This window comes from Saccopteryx leptura, chromosome 3 (assembly GCF_036850995.1).
Source record: "Saccopteryx leptura isolate mSacLep1 chromosome 3, mSacLep1_pri_phased_curated, whole genome shotgun sequence".
In the NCBI taxonomy this organism is placed as follows: Eukaryota; Metazoa; Chordata; class Mammalia; order Chiroptera; family Emballonuridae; genus Saccopteryx; species Saccopteryx leptura.
Window position 1 is genome coordinate 107705321 of NC_089505.1, and position 18133 is coordinate 107723453.

The window sequence follows — 18133 nt, forward strand, 5'->3', positions numbered from 1 at the left end:
TAAGTTGTTCATCTTTATTCCCAATGTGATACAGCCCTTGAATGTTTTAATACTGTGATTTACAAAGGAGTCAGTTAGGGACAATAAATGGAAGGGAAACCTGTAGGGCAATTGGTTTGTCATAAGGAGATGGACACATTTTTGAAAATAAGATGCTCGACTTGGATATGTTAAAAAGAATACTTGATTAACAAAGGAAAGACTTGGAGTAGAGAAGCAGGAGAGGGAGCAGAGACTAGTGGCTTTGTTTGCCCTTTTTAACAGAGACTCGAGCAGAATGGCACTGGCTACCAGGGTTTTCTCTAGGATGACCACACCCCTAACCTAGGACTGTGAAGGATTTTAAATTAAGGAGAAAAGAGGACTGTTAGTGTTGTAGTAATACTTTCTAAGGTTATAGTAGTTAAATATATAGAAATATAAAAATTATGGAAGATACATAAAATTAAAATAATATTAAAAATAATTATTAAAATGAAATAAAGTTATGCCATTTGGATAGGAATTAATATAGTGGGTGTAGATGTGATAGATGTGATAAATGGACTCTGACTTTCAAGCAGGGCCCAGTTAGTATGTGTGTAAAGTTATACCTAGATAAGAATTTACAACGTTAATGTAAATAAGAACATCTTAAAAAGTGCTTTGATGTAAATATTTAAGTAGATTAACATAAAAGGGGATTCCTGTAGGGAACTCCCAAAAAGGTGGTTTCAAGTGATAATCCTGTAGATTGACACCTGTTAGAAGGCATTGGCCGCCTGACCAAGCAGTGGTGCAGTGGATTAAGTGTTGGACTGGGATGCCGAGAACCCAGGTTTGAGACCCAGAGGTCACCAGCTTGAGCGCGGGCTCATCTGGTTTGAGCAAGGCTCACCAGCTTGAGCCCACGGTCACTAGCTCAAGCAAGGAGTCACTCAGTCTGCTGTAGCCTCCAATTCAAGGCACATATGAGAAATCAATCAATGAACAACTAAGGTGCCACAACAAAGAATTGATGCTTCTCATCTCTCTCCCTTCCTATCTGTCTGTCCCTATCTGTCCCTCTCTCTGTCTCTATCATCCAAAAAAAAGGCGTTGGCCAGAAAAGGTACTAAAGCTGAGGCGCCCCTGCTGCAGTAGTCGCCCAGACTCCAACATTGATGTGGACTGTCTCCACGCCCAGAGGAGCACGCCAACGGGGCCCCCTTAAGCTGTACCCAGACATGCCAAAAGGATTCATGAGTAATAAATTGCCTGTGTGATTCTTGCAACTAATTTGTGTGTGGTCATGTCTTTCCTCCAGTGGCATTTAGTGTTGGCACTTAACAGCATCCTCATAGCCGCCTCAAGAGTAGTCTCGAAGAGGCTGCCAGCCCTGTTGATAAGCAGGAGTGTCCCACTGCAACGGGGAAGTCGAATCAGGGACGCCTGATTGACGTAGAGCTTGGGCTCTACTGGAACAGTTAGTATTTATGTTTGCCCCAATAATAATAGCCCTCATTTTGAGCATTTACTGTGCCAGGCACTGTCCTAAGAGTTTTATGTGTACACATTTATTTAATCCTCTCAACAACTATACAAGTACTATCATCACTACTTAAAATGAGAAAATTAAGGCACAGCAAGGTTAAGCAACATGCCCAAAGTGAAGAGTTAGTAAGTGGCAGAACCAGGATTTGAACCCCAGAAATCTAGTGTGTGCTATTAACAATCCCAAAATAAAAACACGAGCAGCACAGTAGTGTTTAAATTCCATAGCTCCAAGTATAATCCCAAAGATGACATCCTTTCTCTTCAATTACAAAATAAGATTAACTACCCTAGGAAAGCCAGGGACACATGTATGCCAACTATACTTCAATAAAATACTAATTTTTAAAAAGTGTATGCGATGAGCAAAAAAAAAAAAAAAAAAAAAAAGCTAACTTCACACATAACCACATAACAGGTGACATTCTCATTCTCCTTCCATGCAGTATTTTCACTTTGGCATTTTTTTTAAGTGAGAGGAGGGGAAGATAGAGACAGACTCCTGTGTGCACTCCAACTGGAATCCACCTGGCAATGCGTCTGGGGCCAATGTTTGAATCAACCAAGCTATCCTCAGCACCCTGGGACCGACGCTCAAACCAACTGAACCACTGGCTGCAAGGGGAAGAGGGAGAGAAGGGGGCAAGGGAGAAGCAGATGGCCACTTCTCATGTGAGCCCTAACCAGGTATCGAGCCTGGGACATCAGCGTGCCAGGCCGAAACTCTATCCACTGAGCAAACCAGCCAGGGCCAATTTTGGTGTATTTTAAAACTAACAAAATTTTAGCCTGACCAGTGGTGGTGCAGTGGATAGAGCACTGACCTGGGACACTGAGATCCCAGGTTTGAAACCCTGAGGTCCATGGCTTGAGCATGGGCTCATCCAGCTTGAGAGCAGGCTTGCCAGCTTGAGCCTGAGATTGATGTGACCCTATGGTCACTGGCTTGAGCCCCTTTTTCTGTAAAAGCATGTATGAGAAGGAATCAATGAACAACTAAAGTGATGCAACTACAAGTTGTTTCTTCTCATCTCTCTCCTTTCCTGTCTCTCTCTTGCTAAAAAAATAAAAATAAAATTTTTAGTTATAATAAATTATATACTTATTAGGAATAAAAAGAAACATAATTTGTATTGCATTATTACATCTGATTTTTTACCAAACCCCACTATGTAGCACTGGTGGTGAAAAATGGCTGTGCTTTTTCTCCTAGTCATGTTTGTACCCCATTTAATACATCTCAAGAGGTCTTACTCTAGGTATGGCTCTCCCGCTGACCTCATGGTATCCCCTTGTTCATTTTCACAGTCAACCCCCAAGAAGCCCGTGATGTGTAAAGGGGTCCATGAAAAAAAGAGCCCAATCTCAGTATGAAAATTCATCCTAAAAAGAGATTCCAAATATTTTTTTCTTTGGAGGGCTACAACCCAAATTTGCAAAATGTACCTAGGATGAAAGGTTAAGGAGCACTACCCCAGTGATCCTGGTGGATATTAATTTGAAGAGCTACAGGCTCTTCACCTAGCCTTCATTAGCCCTACTCTGCTAAATATCTAGGGAAAATAAAATAAAATAAAATATAATATAGGGAAATAATATCTTCACCTTGGTCCAGCAGCTCAGTTGGTTAGTGTCGTTCTGACATGCCAAGGTGTGGGTTTGAACCCCAGTCAGTGCACATACAAAAATCAACCAATGGAAAATAGAAAAAAAAATCAACCAATGAATGCATAAATGAGTGGAGCAGTAAGTCAATGTTTTTTTTTCTCTCTCTCCCTAAAAATAATTTACAAAAAAAGAAAGCTAGCTCACAACCTCTTCCCCTTAGGTAAAGTTCAGCCTAGTATAAATGATATTTGGCACCACCCAATGGCAATTTCTCATGTACGTGCGAATAGATAGCAACTCTGCAAATTCTTGCATCACAACAGCATCACGACAAAGAATACCTTAATTAATGAAGAGAACAGAATAATGTTGCAAATCAAACCAAAGCAGTTTCATTTTTTAAAAGTTATCTACTTGAAAAGTTCTGATCATTTTAAAGTTGCTTGCCTGGCCTGTCTCCTTAGAAATAAAAAATCTTAGGTAATTTTTAAAAACCAAAGAAATTTAAAACAATTCTCCTATTCGTCTCTAACTGTATAAATATACTGGCTTTAATACAAAGTTATATGTTAGAAGGAAGGGCCATTTATTTGTAAGGGCACTACATTTTTCTTAACGGAAAATAAGGTGTCAATATTATCAGTGCTTTAAAAAAGTGAGAAAAAACCAGGGCTCTTTCTAGAGAGGTCTTCTAATTGTTCAATTAAAATTACTTCTAAGATAACCAACTGGAATACAGGATGGCTCTGACCCCCAGCAAGCTAAAATACATCCTGTCTTAATATACAGAGAAAATGTATGTCTTAACCAATGTGGAGGAAAAGCAAACTCCTACTCGTAGAATTTCTCAGATGATAATTTTCCCACCTGACCTGTGGTGGTACAGTGGGTAGAGCATTGACCCGAAACACTGAGGTAACCAGTTTGGTATCCTGGGCTTACCTGGTCAAGGCACGACAGGAAGCAATCAGTGAACAACAAAGTAAGGCAACTACGAGTTGATGCTCCTCACTCTCTCTCTTTCTTTCTTTCCTTCCTCTCTAAAAAATCAATTTAAAAAAATTATAATTTTCCCAAACAGGATTGGATAAGAGTGTGGAGGCTTCAGAGTCTCTTGGGTTGCTGCTTACATCAATGATCCATTACAGCAGTGTTTTTCAACCAGTGTGCCGCGGCACACTAGTGTGCCGTGAGACATGGTCAGGTGTGAGTATAAATACATTTAGAAACTATATTATTACCTATATGTATAATATGTACTGTGTTAGAATGTCATTTTGTGTCATTTTGGTAGGTGGTGTGCCCCAGGATTTTGTAAATGTAAAAAATGTGCCGCGGCTCAAAAAAGGTTGAAAATCACTGCATTACAGGACCAGGCGGGAGGGCTGGCATTCCACTGGAAGGGCATGAGGCACCTGCTGCTACAGCAGAGAATGAATAAATGAGGGACCATTCTTGCCACCTGAAGAATTCTTTAACATTTGAATATTTGGTTAATACAGACCAAGGCTATGCCTTGATTTTCCATTTGTGACAGACAGACTTTAAGTCAAAAATTTCTGTTCTGCAAATCATCATATATCATCAACTACTGTAGAACTTATATTATGGTATCTTCTCAAAAGGAAGAGAAACAGTTCTTCATAGGAGTTTTTGTTTTGTTTTGTTTTTGTATCTTAAATGTCAATGATCACAAAAACTTCTGGCTTCTCTTCATTATAGACCTGCATTGCTGAGTATGTTATTGCCTTGACTTCAGTTCCCTAAAGTGGGGGTTAGAGAAAAAAACAGGAAGAAAAGGACATTGAAATCAGAATCATTAACTCTAGAGACAACTGGCAGTCAAAATTTTATTATTTTTCTGAAAAACTAAAAACTTACATAAAACAATTAGTTAGCAAATAGGTATAGTATTACACATTGATCCAATAAAAACGACGTGTGCACAGCAGAAGGAGCACTGAAGTGGAGTTAGGAGACAGAACTCTAACCCTGGCTTTGTTTCCACCTGGATATGGAAGCTGTCCAACCTCTGCAGGCATCAGCTTTTTCAGTTTTCAAATGGACTGAATCAAACAACACAAAGCTTTCCTACTGTTTGCTCAGGGATCCTTCTCAAGACTTCCTCCTTGCAGCCTAACCTGGGCCCTAGGGACTCAGCCTATTCTCTTCTCCTCAGCTGTCAACACTCACTTTTCCTCCTGTTCTCTCTCCATATGTTGCTGATACAGGACAACACCCAGCCCAGTTTAGAGCCACAGGATTTTGATGTTCTCTTAGTTGCTTGTACAATAACTCTGTGTGCCACAAAATGTATTAGAAAATAGGTGACTGGCATTTGCTAGCTCTGTATCACCAAAGAAATTTGAAGATTTCAGATGGATTTGAAAGGCACTTGCCTCTGCTCACCGCCTCCCATGGGCCCAGCCCCACTGCCATAATCACCTGGGGAAACAACCACCTCAAATTCCATTTTCTGGCCTGACCGGGCGGTGGCGCAGTGGATAGAGCATCGGACTGGGATGCGGAAGACCCAGGCTCGAGACCCCAGGCTCGAGACCCCGAGGTCGCCAGCTTGAGCGTGGGCTCATCTGGCTTGAGCAAAAAGCTCACCAGCTTCAGCCCAAGGTTGCTGGCTCAAGCAAGGGGTTACTTGGTCTGCTGAGGGCCCGTAGTCAAGGCACATATGAGAAAGCAATCAATGAACAACTAAGGTGTCACAACGAAAAACTGATGATTGATGCTTCTCATCTCTCTCTGTTCCTGTCTGTCTGTCCCTATCTATCCCTCTCTCTGACTCTCTGTCTCTGTAAAAAAAAAAAAAAAAAAAAATCCATTTTCTGCCTGTGGCAGCATACACCATGCTAACTGGTATCACTTTAAAAATCTGTCCACAGTTCTCAAAAGAGAACTCAGTACTGACCAGTACTATCCTACATTTACCACTATATTCACTTTCTCACTTTGAGGCAACTGATATTTCCCATCTTCACCTCTAGCCTCCCTCCTTCATTCTCACTCTCGCACAATAGTGCTTTTCCAGAGAAAACAAGAGCAATCAATAAGGACTGACTCATCTTCCCATCAAATTCACCACTCTGCTGTACCTGTACTCCCAGCAGCCTTTCCTCCTCTTATAATGGCTAGTCCCTGCTCCTATCAGAAGGCCAATTTCACTTCAACACTCTATGCCCCCAATTGCCACCCTTAGCAACTTAGTCTTTGCTCTGAAATAATTCTCTCCCTCTCCAGCATGATCAATTTTCCCAATGTACTAGATCATTTCCACTCATCATACAATGCTGCTACAAAACCTCCTAGCTAATAAAAGACAAAGCACAAAACTTTCTTACTAGCCTCACCCCCCTCTAGCAATTACTATTCTATCCATGTCTCCTGTTTTGGCAAACTCTTCAAAAAATCTGTCTCAAAATACTGCCTCTAATTTCTCCTCTCATTCCTTCTCTGGCCCACCCCAAATATTTACACATCATTGCATTGACTAGCAAATCCCGGTCAGTTCTCTACCCTTACCTTACCCTCTGAGCAGCCACAAGAGCATTAGACATTTGGCTTCTGGGGTAGCCCTCTTCTCTTCCTTCTTCCTACCAGGCTCTCCTTCTCCCTCTTTTCCTTTTTGGCTCTTTCTCTTTCAAATTTAGTGTCCCAGGGCTCAGTCTCAACCCTACTCTCTCTAAACTACCCCCCTTCAGTAATTTTATCTAGTCCTATAGCTATAAATATCATCTATTCAGTGAGGGCTCCTAAATTTGTGTTTCCAGACACACCTATCTTTGAAGAAATCATTTTATAGATAAATGCCTATTATCTGATATCTCCATTTGGATGTCTAATAAATATCTCAATTATAATGTGTTCAAAAATATACATTGTGTATAAAACCTTAAAAATCTTTAAAAATTAATTTGAGAGAGAGAGAAGATGGGAGAAAGAGAGAGGAAGATGTTCCTGTATGTGCCCTGAGCAGGAATCGAACTGGCAACCTCTGTACTTCAGGACGATGCTCCAACCAATGAAGCTATCCACCCAGGGGGAAAAAAAGCCTGGTAGCACAGTGGATAAGACGGCCTGGAATGCTGAGGTTACTGGTTTGAAACACTGGGCTTGCCCAGTCAAGGCACATATGACAAGCAATCAATGAACAACTAAAGTGAAGGAACTATGAGTTAATACTTCTCACTCCCCCTACCTCTCTCTCCTCTCTCTGTGAAATCAATAAATAAAATCTTTAAATATATATATATATATATATCCACTGTGTCATTTGTATTATAAAAATCATGTTTTTGGCCCTGGCCAGATGACTCAGTGGATAAAGCATCATCCCGGTGTGCAGAGGTTGGAGATTGATCCCTGGTCAGGGCATGTACGAGAAGCAATCAACAAGTGCACAACAAAAAATGGAACAACTAGGTGGAACAACGAGTCGATGCTTCTTTCTCTCTCCTTCTCAAAGCAATAGAAAAACTAAAAAAGAAAAAGAATAATTTTTAATTCGCACGCTCCTCTCTCCAGAGGCTCCTGCACCAGGCTTCATTTCATTATATTGTGGTTGAAAAGTGACAATAGGGCCTGACCAGGCAGTGGCACAGTGGATAGGGACACGGAGGACCCAGGTTTAAAACCCCGAGGTCACCGGCTTGAGCACGGGCTCATCTGGTTTGCAAGGATCACCAGCTTGAGCTCAAGGTCACTGGCTTGAGCAAGGGGTCACTTGGTCTGCTGTAGCCCCCTGGTCAAGGCACATAGGAGAAAGCAATCAATGAACAACTAAGGTGCTGCAACGAAGAACTGATGCTTCTCACCTCTCTCCCTTCCTGTCTGTCCCTATCTGTCTCTGCCACACACACACACACACACACACACACACACACTGACACTAGGATTTTCTAGTCAAATCCCAACTAATTTAGGGCTCATTGACCTAAACACAGAGGTCACAAACCACAAGTCACAGGCCAAATCCAGCCTGCCACCTGTTTTTTTGTACAGCCCTATAACTAAGAATGGTTTTTACGGTTGAAAATTTTTTTTTTCATACTTGGCAATAATATGAAATTCAAGTTTCAATGCCTATAGAGTTTCACTAGAATACAACCACATTCATTCATGTATTGTCTATGCTGCTGCTAACTCAATCCACCAAATATTATGTGTGAAATCATAGTGTTTTAACATAATTCCAGACAAGTCAAAGACAGCTGAGAAAAACATACCATTTTATACCAATTTATTAGAACTCATTGAAGTTTACTGTCACATATACCAAACTTCATGGTAAGGAAGTATAAAATGTTTTGAATGGCTTGATTAAACACATACCTGAGGGTGTTTAGACAATGAGAATTCTTCTCCCCACCTTGAGAAGGAATATTAAAATGTGATTAAGTTTTCCAACATTTAATCTTTCCTCTCTCTTTACATATTTTAAAATAAGCCTTACAAATTGGTTAAGATATTAAAAAGCCAAGAGATGGTAAGGGTAAGAAGCTATAAATTTCAGATTGCCAGCAGATACACTTAGTGAGGGACTTATGAGCAAAAGTCATTTTAACGAAGTCAATAGTTAATCTTAAAAAAAAAGTGTCCTAGTATAGTATACATAGGTAGATTCTCAATAAACACTCTTTAATGAATATAATTTCATAAGAATAGCAGGTCCAAAATTTTCACTGTGTTCAAGACTACAGAACTAATGAAATACCATTTTCCACTGAAGAAAGAGAAATTATAGATTCTATAATATGCTCTGAACTTGGTTTGCATTTTATAACTTTAAAAAAAATGTCCATGGTCTACATATAGAAGGCCCTAAAAGTTACTCTTCTAGAACCTGGCTAGAAGTATCCTCTCCCTTCAACACTGATGCAGCTGAAGACCACAGCAGAAGCAGTAGAAGGATAAAGTTCTAAAACTCTGTTCAACCATTTATGAGCTAAGTACCCAGGACAAGCCTATTTTATCGCCCTAAAAAAAAAAAGAGAGAGAGAGAGCCTGGCCAGGCGGTGGTGCAGTGGATAGAGCATCAACCTGGGACACTGAGGACCCAGGTTCGAAACCCTGAGGTCACCGGCTTGAACACAGGCTTATCTGGCTGAAGTGTGGGTTCACCAGCTTGAGCACAGGGTTGCCAGCTTGAGCAAGGGGTCACTGGCTCAGCTGGAGTCCCCCAGTCAAGGCATGTATGAGAAGCAATCAATGAACAACTAAAGTGCTGCAAGTACGAGTTGATGCTTCTCATCTCTCTCCCTCCCTTCCTGTCTCTTTCTCTCTCAAAACAAAAAAAGGAGATAATAAAAGACCTCACTTTACAAAATTTGACATAAAATGGAAAAGATAGGCTTTATATAAAAATAACACAAAAGGTATCACTGAGTGACTAAAGAAACTTGGGAAATACCAAGTGCAATAAAGTGGCCTAATAAAGTGTTTGCAAACTCTGGAAGAAGAATAATTTAATAGCAGAAACTGGTTTGAATGGAGTCCAGGTGTGAGGATCTATGAAAAAAGAAGAATCAGTGTTTCCCATAGCCAAGCTAGGCTTCCTGCAAGTATATGTAGCAACTAGCAATTATATATTTTTTGTGCTAAAAAAAAAAAAAAATCAGTAAGTTGAGAAAGAGGTTTAACAACTCAAATCAAATTTATTCTGACAATTTTCTGGTCCTCCTAAGCTGAGATGAGTGTCCCCTTCTAGATATCTAACGAAGCTTAACCTAACCTACTTAACCAACTGAAAAGAACCTTTACCTACTTGGATAAAACTGGTCCTACAACTTTTCTGTCTTCCTAAGTTCCATAAAGAATATAATTGAACATCTTTTAAAACTTGTCAGTTAGAAGATTTTCAGAACTTACCCAATTGACCGTAATTTGAAATTTCTTTGATCAATACTAAGTACTTTTACTTCCTAAAGAGGAAAACATTTTTTAATTAAAAAAAAAAAAGTTCATTACAGACCATCTAATAAATACACATCTAGGTTATCACCTTTTTTAGGTAACAGCATACATGCAAACAGCTATGATGCAAAGAAAACTGAAATGTTAACTAAAATAGAATAAACTAAATACATTTCAAGGAAATAATGTTTTCTTCTTACATATTCAAGGGAGGTATTCTTGAAAACATATAATCTAAAAACATGACTCAAGCCTGACCAGGCAATGGTGAATAGAGAATTGAGCTGGGACTCAGGACCCAGGTTCAAAACGCTGAGGTCGCCAGCTTTGAGTACGGCCTCACAGAGATGACTCAGGGTCGCTGGCTTGAGCCCAAGGTTGCGGGCTTGAGCAAGGGGTCACTGGCTCAGCTGATGACCCCCCCCATCAAGGCACATATAAGAAGCAATCAACGAACAACTAAGGAGCCGCAACTATGAGTTGATGCTTCTCATCTCTCTCCCTTCCTGTCTATGTCTCCATCTGTCTGTCTCTCACTAAATAAATAAAAACATGACTCAAAATGTTTTTTTCAACTTTATTGAGGTATAATTGACAGAACTCTCATCCTACTTTTATATAATACTATAGGCACTTGACCTCTGTAAGAAATAACCCAAGTGGAGGGACATACTGTATGTAGTGAAGCTGGTAAGGGAGAATTCAGGAATTCTGGCAGCAAGGAAGGCTGTGTGTGCTAGATAATGACGACGCTGGCCAGGGGTTCTGGAGGCTGATGGCAACGAGCAACCTCCACTAGGCTTTCCCTTTTTCACACTCAGGAAAACTAAAAGCACCACTTTTTTTTTTTTTTTTTTTTACCTTGGGCCAACATGGCAGAGCTGCTAAATTTCAAATGGGGCTAAAGGAACATATAAACAGCCAAAAATAGAGTTCAAATTTGGGAGACATAAAAAGTATCAATAAAGACAGTAGATGTGTTCTTATCACACAATCCTGATTAGTGACAAGTATACAATAGTACAATAGAAATCTAAATATAAACTGCATATATGCAGGCAAACTCAGGTTAATCAAGAAGAACCTATGGTTATTATAATGTCTACAGATCAGTATCATCATTATATATCTGTACAGGTTGTCTTTGTATCACATGTTCTACTTTAAATCACGTGTTCTATTTTAAAATATAAACTAAAAACCTATTTGTTCAGTAAAAAAAAGAAAAATCCTTGCTTACCCGGGGTATGAAGTATTCCTCAGCACTGAACTTATAAAGCCACTCATCCAAAAAGTGAAACAGAAGAGACTGTATGTCATCTCCTATATGAGGTTAAAGAGAACCATAATAGTATGATGTTTAAAAACTTGTTTGAATTAAAAAGTGCAATGAATTTCTTAGGCAAGTTGAAAGAGGAAAAACACAGCCTTATAATCGATAATTTTGTTCTTTAAGTATGAACATATTCTGAAATAATGTAGAATACTGCACATTTCTATAACAATTTCTTCCTTGAAAATAAACTGTTTACCTTGTGTTTCTACTTCCACTGTTTGGAAGGGCTCCACAGTCCCAGTATCTGTCATATATCCAAACATGGCCATCGCACATTGCTCAAATGCTTCTTCCAGAGTATCTCCCCATGCGTGTAACCTACAGAAACACATTCATGCCCTGTGTAATATAATCCACTGCAAGAGAGAAAACCTGACAGCAAAGTCAAAATAAAATCAAGAGGGTAAACACAAAACCAAAGGCCTCAAATCAATTTAATGGCACTGAAACTGGGTGCTTTCAAATCATCATTTTCATGTTCTAAAGGAAAAAAATAGGAGAAGAATTTTAAACTGGAGACATCAAGATTAAAACATCAGCTTTCTTATTTAAGCACAGAGTTTCAAAGACATAAACTCCAGGTATACTCACTGGACATCTGCTGTATGATCCAAATCTGAGGGAGAGAGTGAAAAACACTTATAAGTAACTAAACTTGACTTGCTAATCACAAGAAAAGAACTCTAGTTCATTATTCAGAAAATCTACCTTGAAGAGAGAAAATGTGGGCAGGTCACACCTTTGCCATCCATTTACACAAAAGTTCATTGCTTTATTAAGGGTTATTTTTATTTTAAAATGTTTTCTAAGCATTTATAGTTGTTACTCTGTTAATATGAATTTAATAAATGGCTGAAGAATTAATAGTATGATAATATTAGCATATTAATGCTAAAGGGTTATTTTAAAATAATCTCAAAATTTACATTTAAAAGAATGACAATTGCCTGGCCTGTAGTGGCATAGTAGATAGAGCTTTCACATGGAACACTGAGGTCGCTGGTTCACTGAGGTTGCTGGTTTGAAGCCCTGGGCTTGCCTGGTCAAGGCACATACAACAATCAAGCAATGAACAACTAAAATGAAGCAACTATGAGTTGATACTTCTTGCACCCTCTCTGTAAGATCAGTAAATAAATAAATAAATAAAACAAATAAATAAATCTTTAAAAATAAAAAATAAAAGTGACAATTTCTTGAAGGCAGCAGGCTCATGGTCTTCCAGGTGACCTAAAAAGTGTCTAATACATCATAGTTTCTCAATTAAAAATTGTTATTTCCTGCCTGACCAGGCGGTGGCGCAGTGGATAGAGTGTCGGACTGGGATGCAGAGGACCCAGGTTCGAGACCCCGAGGTCGCCAGCTTGAGCGCGGGCTCATCTGGTTTGAGCAAAAGCCCACCAGCTTGAACCCAAGGTCGCTGGCTCCAGCAAGGGGCTACTCGGTCTGCTGAAGGCTCGCGGTCAAAGCACATATGAGAAAGCAATCAATGAACAACTAAGACTAAGGTGTCGCAACAAAAAACTGATGATTGATGCTTCTCATCTCTCTCCGTTCCTGTCTGTCTGTCCCTATCTATCCCTCTCTCTGACTCTCTGTCTCTGAAAAAAAAAAAAAAAAAAAAAGTCATTTCCTGACATTACTTTTCCTTACAAAACAAATCAACATCTTTTCTAAATACCTACTGAGTGAATGATCAAAATCCTAGGAACTATTATATCATCATCAAAGATATGAATTCCAGATTTCCCTGCCTTGCCTCTTCATGAACAGATAGAGCCAAATCCTAGATGAAATAATTTGGGGTTTGTTTTTTTTTTAAATGAGAGCCAAGTTTGTTGGTCTCTAGCATTTGAAGTAGTCCTCACTGATATCCTTAGCTGGTAGTTTTAGAAAGTAAACATTACAATATGTATCAGGAGCTTTCCCCTGATATTCTCACAGGAATAGCAGTAAATAAGTACTAGTACAGCAAACTCCCACTGGATCTGTTATCTCAACATTTCAGTCCGTTGCTCACTCGTATTATGACTTCCATCAATTCTTCCTACTTAGAATTATAGAATATTCAGGGTGGAAGGAAGTCTTGGAGGTCATCTAATACAATTCCTTCACTTACAAGAAGAAATCTGAAATCCAGAGGCTGTGAATTGTTTAGGACTGCACTGTTGGTTAGAGGTACAGTTGGGCCTAGAATTGAGATGTTCTGACTCCCAATTTAGTGCACTTGACACCAAAACACATCATCTTCTGGTGGCACTCAAGGTCCAAACTCAGCTGTAATTCACTCAGATATATTACTGAGGACTTACTATATTTCAGGCTCATACTAAGGGGCTTATGACCTCTGACATGACCCATGTCAGAGATGACAAGTTAAAAGAAAATGACTATTATTAACCTTACAGTAATGAAAGCATGTACCCACAAAAAGACATATAAAAATATTCACCACAATTTTATTCCCCCAAATTAAAAACCCAATGTCTGTTAAGAGAACAGATAAAACAAACTGAGGAATACAATGCAATACTACTCAGCAATAACAAAGCATGAACTGCCTGACCTGTGGTGGCGCAGTGGATAAAGAGTCATCGACCTGGAACACTGAGGTCACCAGTTTGAAACTCTGGGCTTGCCTGGTCAAGGCACATATGGGGATTGATGCTTCCTGCTCCTCCCCCCTTCTCCCTCTCTCTCTCTCACTCCTCCCTTAAAAATGAATAAATAAAAATCTAAAAAAAAAAAAAAAAAAAAAAAGCATGCACTATTGCCCTGGCTGGAATAGTTCAATTGGTTAGAGCTTTGTCCAGAAACTCAGAGGTCACTGGTTCAAGCCCTGGTCAAGTCACATGAAAGAACAAATCAATGTTCCTGTTTCTCTCTTTCTCCCTTCTTCTCTCACTAAAATCAATACATAAAATTTTTAAAAAGCATACTATGCCTGACCAGGCGATGGCACAATGGATAGAGCATTGGACTGGGATGCCGAGGACCCAGGTTCAAGACCCTGAGGTTGCCAGCTTGAGCATGGGCTCATCTGGTTTGAGCAAAAGCTCACCAGTTTGGACCCAAGGTCGCTGGCTCAAGCAAGGGGTTACTCGGTCTGCTGAAGGCCCACGGTCAAGGCACATATGAGAAAGCAATCAATGAACAACTAAGGTGTCACAATGCACAACGAAAAACTAATGATTGATGCTTGTCATCTCTCTGTTCCTGTCTGTCTGTCCCTGTCTATCCCTCTCTCTGACTCTGTAAAAAAAAAAAGCATACTATATAGTAACATGAATTTCAAAAACATTAAGCGAAAACTGCAGAACTCTCAGCACCTGACAACTTGATCCAAACTCCTCTGCATTGAGACCTGACCAAACTTAAGCATGGCTTCCACCAGCAGTCACCTACTGTCCTAGGATGACCACCTCACCCCTACCCATACCCCCATGATAATGCCGGCCTGAGAAAATGTAACTCAGCCAGAAGAATTTACTGTTTGCCAACACGTGACTGTAGGCTCTTGACCTCCTTTTCTTAGAGCATTTACTAAAAAGGGCTTACATTGAAAATATTTATCTCTTACAGCTCAGAAGTGCCTTTCTCAAGGACTCTAGAGCCATTCCTTTGAAATGTAATCATCAGGAAGGACTCTGTCTCTGTGGGAGGATGGAATCCGAACTTTGATAAGTGCCAGCTAGCAAACACTGCTGGCTTAATGGGATTTATACTGACCCAACGTTTTGTAATTTTTCACTTCTCAGTCTCTACTGAGCTCCCCCCTTTCCCTTCATCCCTCATTCTCCCTTTAAAAGGCCTAATCTGCCCTGGCCGGTTGGCTCAGCGGTAGAGCGTCGGCCTAGCGTGCGGAGGACCCGGGTTCGATTCCCGGCCAGGGCACACAGGAGAAGCGCCCATTTGCTTCTCCACCCCTCCGCGGCGCTTTCCTCTCTGTCTCTCTCTTCCCCTCCCGCAGCCAAGGCTCCATTGGAGCAAAGATGGCCCGGGCACTGGGGATGGCTCTGTGGCCTCTGCCTCAGGCGCTAGAGTGGCTCTGGTCGCAACATGGCGACGCCCAGGATGGGCAGAGCATCGCCCCCTGGTGGGCAGAGCGTCGCCCCATGGTGGGCGAGCCGGGTGGATCCCGGTCAGGCGCATGCGGGAGTCTGTCTGACTGTCTCTCCCTGTTTCCAGCTTCAGAAAAATGGGGAAAAAAAAAAAAAAAAAGGCCTAATCACCTCTGCACAAGTCAGAATGGAGCTCAGCTTCTTCCCTATCAGTAGTTACTGAATAATATCCATCAATCACTTTAACATCTGGCTTTGTTTATCTTTCACATTGAGGAAAGAAGCCAGACATAAAAGAATCTATACTATAATTCCACTCTAAAACCTGCAAAATGAAGCTATGGAAACAGAAACCAGAACAGTGTTTACCTCAAGGTACGGAAGGTCCTAGAGGTCTCACTGGAAAGGAGCAAAAAGGAACTTTCTAGAGAGATGTAAATGCTCCAGAGCTTTATTGGAGTACTGGTTACACAGATGTACGTTTATCAAAACTCAATGAACTTTATTTTACACACAAGACCTCAGCGTTTTTACTATCTGTAAATTATACCTCAATTTAAAAAAAGCTTTTTAAACAATGAAAAATTGCTGTAGAACAGTGGTTCTCAAAATTTTTAAGTCTCAGGAATCCTTTATTCTCTTAAAAATTACCGAAGCCCAAGAAGCTTTTGTTTATGAGTTGTACCCGGCAATATTAACTACATAAGAAATTTTAACTGTAAAAAAAAAATTGAGTACTTATTAAATCATTTAAAAATAACAATAAGCCAACAAATCTGGAAGCAGAGAGCGTGGAGTGAAAGTCACTCTGTGGAGCAAACAGGTGAGATTTGGGAACATGGCCACAGAATTCACTAAGCAGTGGTGAGAATGCCTGGACCCAGCTCCGAGGGCCTTGCACAGGGATGTGGTGCTGGAGAACTACAAGAATCTGCTCTCCCTTGATGAGGAGCTCCGAGGCACAGCGTGAAGGAACCATTCCAACTAGCATCCCCCTAATTGGCTTTATCAGAGATTAAACCTGTATTTTCAAGCCGCTAAGACAAGACTCTTTTCTTTTTTAATTTATTTATTAAATTTAATGCAGTGACATTGATAAATCAGGGTACATATGTTGAGAGAAAACATCTCCAGATTCTTTTGACATTTGATTGTGCTGTGTACCCCTCCCCCAAAGTCAAATTGTCTTCTGTCACCTTCTATCTGGTTTTCTTTGTGCCCCTCCCCTCCCCCAAACCCTCTCTCCTTCCTCACCCCATCCCCCCTCCCCCCACCCCCCCACCCCTGTGGCTATCACATTCTTGTTCATGTCTCTGAGTCTCATTTTTATGTCCCATCTATGTATGGATTCATATAGTTCTTAGTTTTTTTCTGATTTACTTATTTCACTCTGTATAATGTTATCAAGGTCCATCCATGTTATTGTAAATGATTGATGTCATCATTTCTTATGGCTGAGTAGTATTCCATAGTATATATGTACCAAAGCTTTTTTATCCACTCGTCCTCTGACGGACACTTGGGCTGTTTCCAGATCTTCGCTAATGTGAACAATGCTGCCATAAACATGGGGGTGCATTTCTTCTTTTCATACAGTGCTATGGTGTTCTTGGGGTATATTCCTAACAGTGGGATAGCTGGGTCAAAAGGCAGTTCGATTTTTAATTTTTTGAGGAATCTCCATACTGTTTTCCACAGTGGCTGCACCAGTCTGCATTCCCACCAGCAGTGTAGGAGGGTTCCCTTTTCTCCACATCCTCGCCAGCACTTATTCTGTGTTGTTTCGTTGATGAGCGCCATTCTGACTGGTGTGAGGTGATATCTCATTGTGGTTTTAATTTGCATTTCTCTAATGATTAGTGATGTTGAGCATTTTTTCATATGCCTATTGGCCATCTGTATGTCCTCTTTGGAGAAGTGTCTATTCATTTCTTTTGCCTATTTTTGGATTGTTTGTCTTCCTGGTATTAAGTTTTACAAGTTCTTTATAAATTTTGGTTATTAACCCCTTATCAGACGTATTGTCAAATATGTTCTCCCAAATATGTCTTTAGCTGTGCAAAAGCTTTTTAGTTTGATATAGTCCCATTTGTTTATCCTGTCTTTTATTTCACTTCCCCATGGAGATAAATCAGCAAATATATTGCTCTGAGAGATGTCAGAGAGCTTACTGCCTACGTTTTCTTCTAATATGCCTATAGTTTTAAGGCTTACATTTAAGTCTTTTATCCATTTTGAGTTTATTTTTGTGAGTGGTGTAAGCTGGTGATCTAGTTTCATTTTTTTGCAGGTAGCTGTCCAATTTTCCCAACACCATTTGTTAAAGAGGCTGTCTTTACTCCATTGTATTTCCTTACCTCCTTTGTCAAATATCAGTTGTCCATAGAACTGTGGGTTTATTTCTGGGTTCTCTGTTCTGTTCCATTGATCTATATGCCTGTTCTTATGCCAGTACCAGGCTGTTTTGAGTACAATGGCCTTGTAGTATAACTTGATATCAGGAAGTGTGATACCTTATTCTTCTTTTTTAAGATTGCTGAGGCTATTCGTGTTCTTTTTTGGTTCCATATAAATTTTTGGAATATGTGATCTATATCTTTGAAGTATGTCATTGGTATTTTAATTGGTATTGCATTGAATTTATAGATTGCTTTGGGTAATATAGACATTTTAATGATGTTTATTCTTCCTA

General features: G+C 40.0%; 1 protein-coding gene and 1 long non-coding RNA gene across 6 annotated transcripts in view; one reads left to right on the forward strand and one right to left on the reverse strand.

Annotated features, from left to right (window-relative positions):
* ZBTB8OS (zinc finger and BTB domain containing 8 opposite strand) overlaps positions 1–18133 on the reverse strand; it is a 29386-nt gene that overhangs the window by 571 nt on the left and 10682 nt on the right. For 2 of the 5 annotated variants that reach the window (XM_066375729.1, XM_066375733.1), the window contains exons 2-7: positions 11972–11996; positions 11577–11698; positions 11285–11367; positions 10000–10052; positions 8464–8500; positions 4423–4883 (exon numbers count right to left, since the gene is read on the reverse strand). In XM_066375729.1, the coding sequence (XP_066231826.1) occupies positions 4797–4883; positions 8464–8500; positions 10000–10052; positions 11285–11367; positions 11577–11698; positions 11972–11996 (407 nt within the window). In that variant the 3' untranslated portion in view covers positions 4423–4796. Of the gene's footprint in view, positions 1–4422; positions 4884–8463; positions 8501–9999; positions 10053–11284; positions 11368–11576; positions 11699–11971; positions 11997–18133 lie in introns of those variants that run through there. The other 3 variants (XM_066375730.1, XM_066375732.1, XM_066375731.1) reach the window with 3 other exon arrangements.
* Positions 24–3262, forward strand: LOC136399895 (uncharacterized). Its single transcript, XR_010750228.1, has 2 exons — positions 24–1680; positions 1725–3262. It is a non-coding gene; the product is annotated as an uncharacterized lncRNA (long non-coding RNA).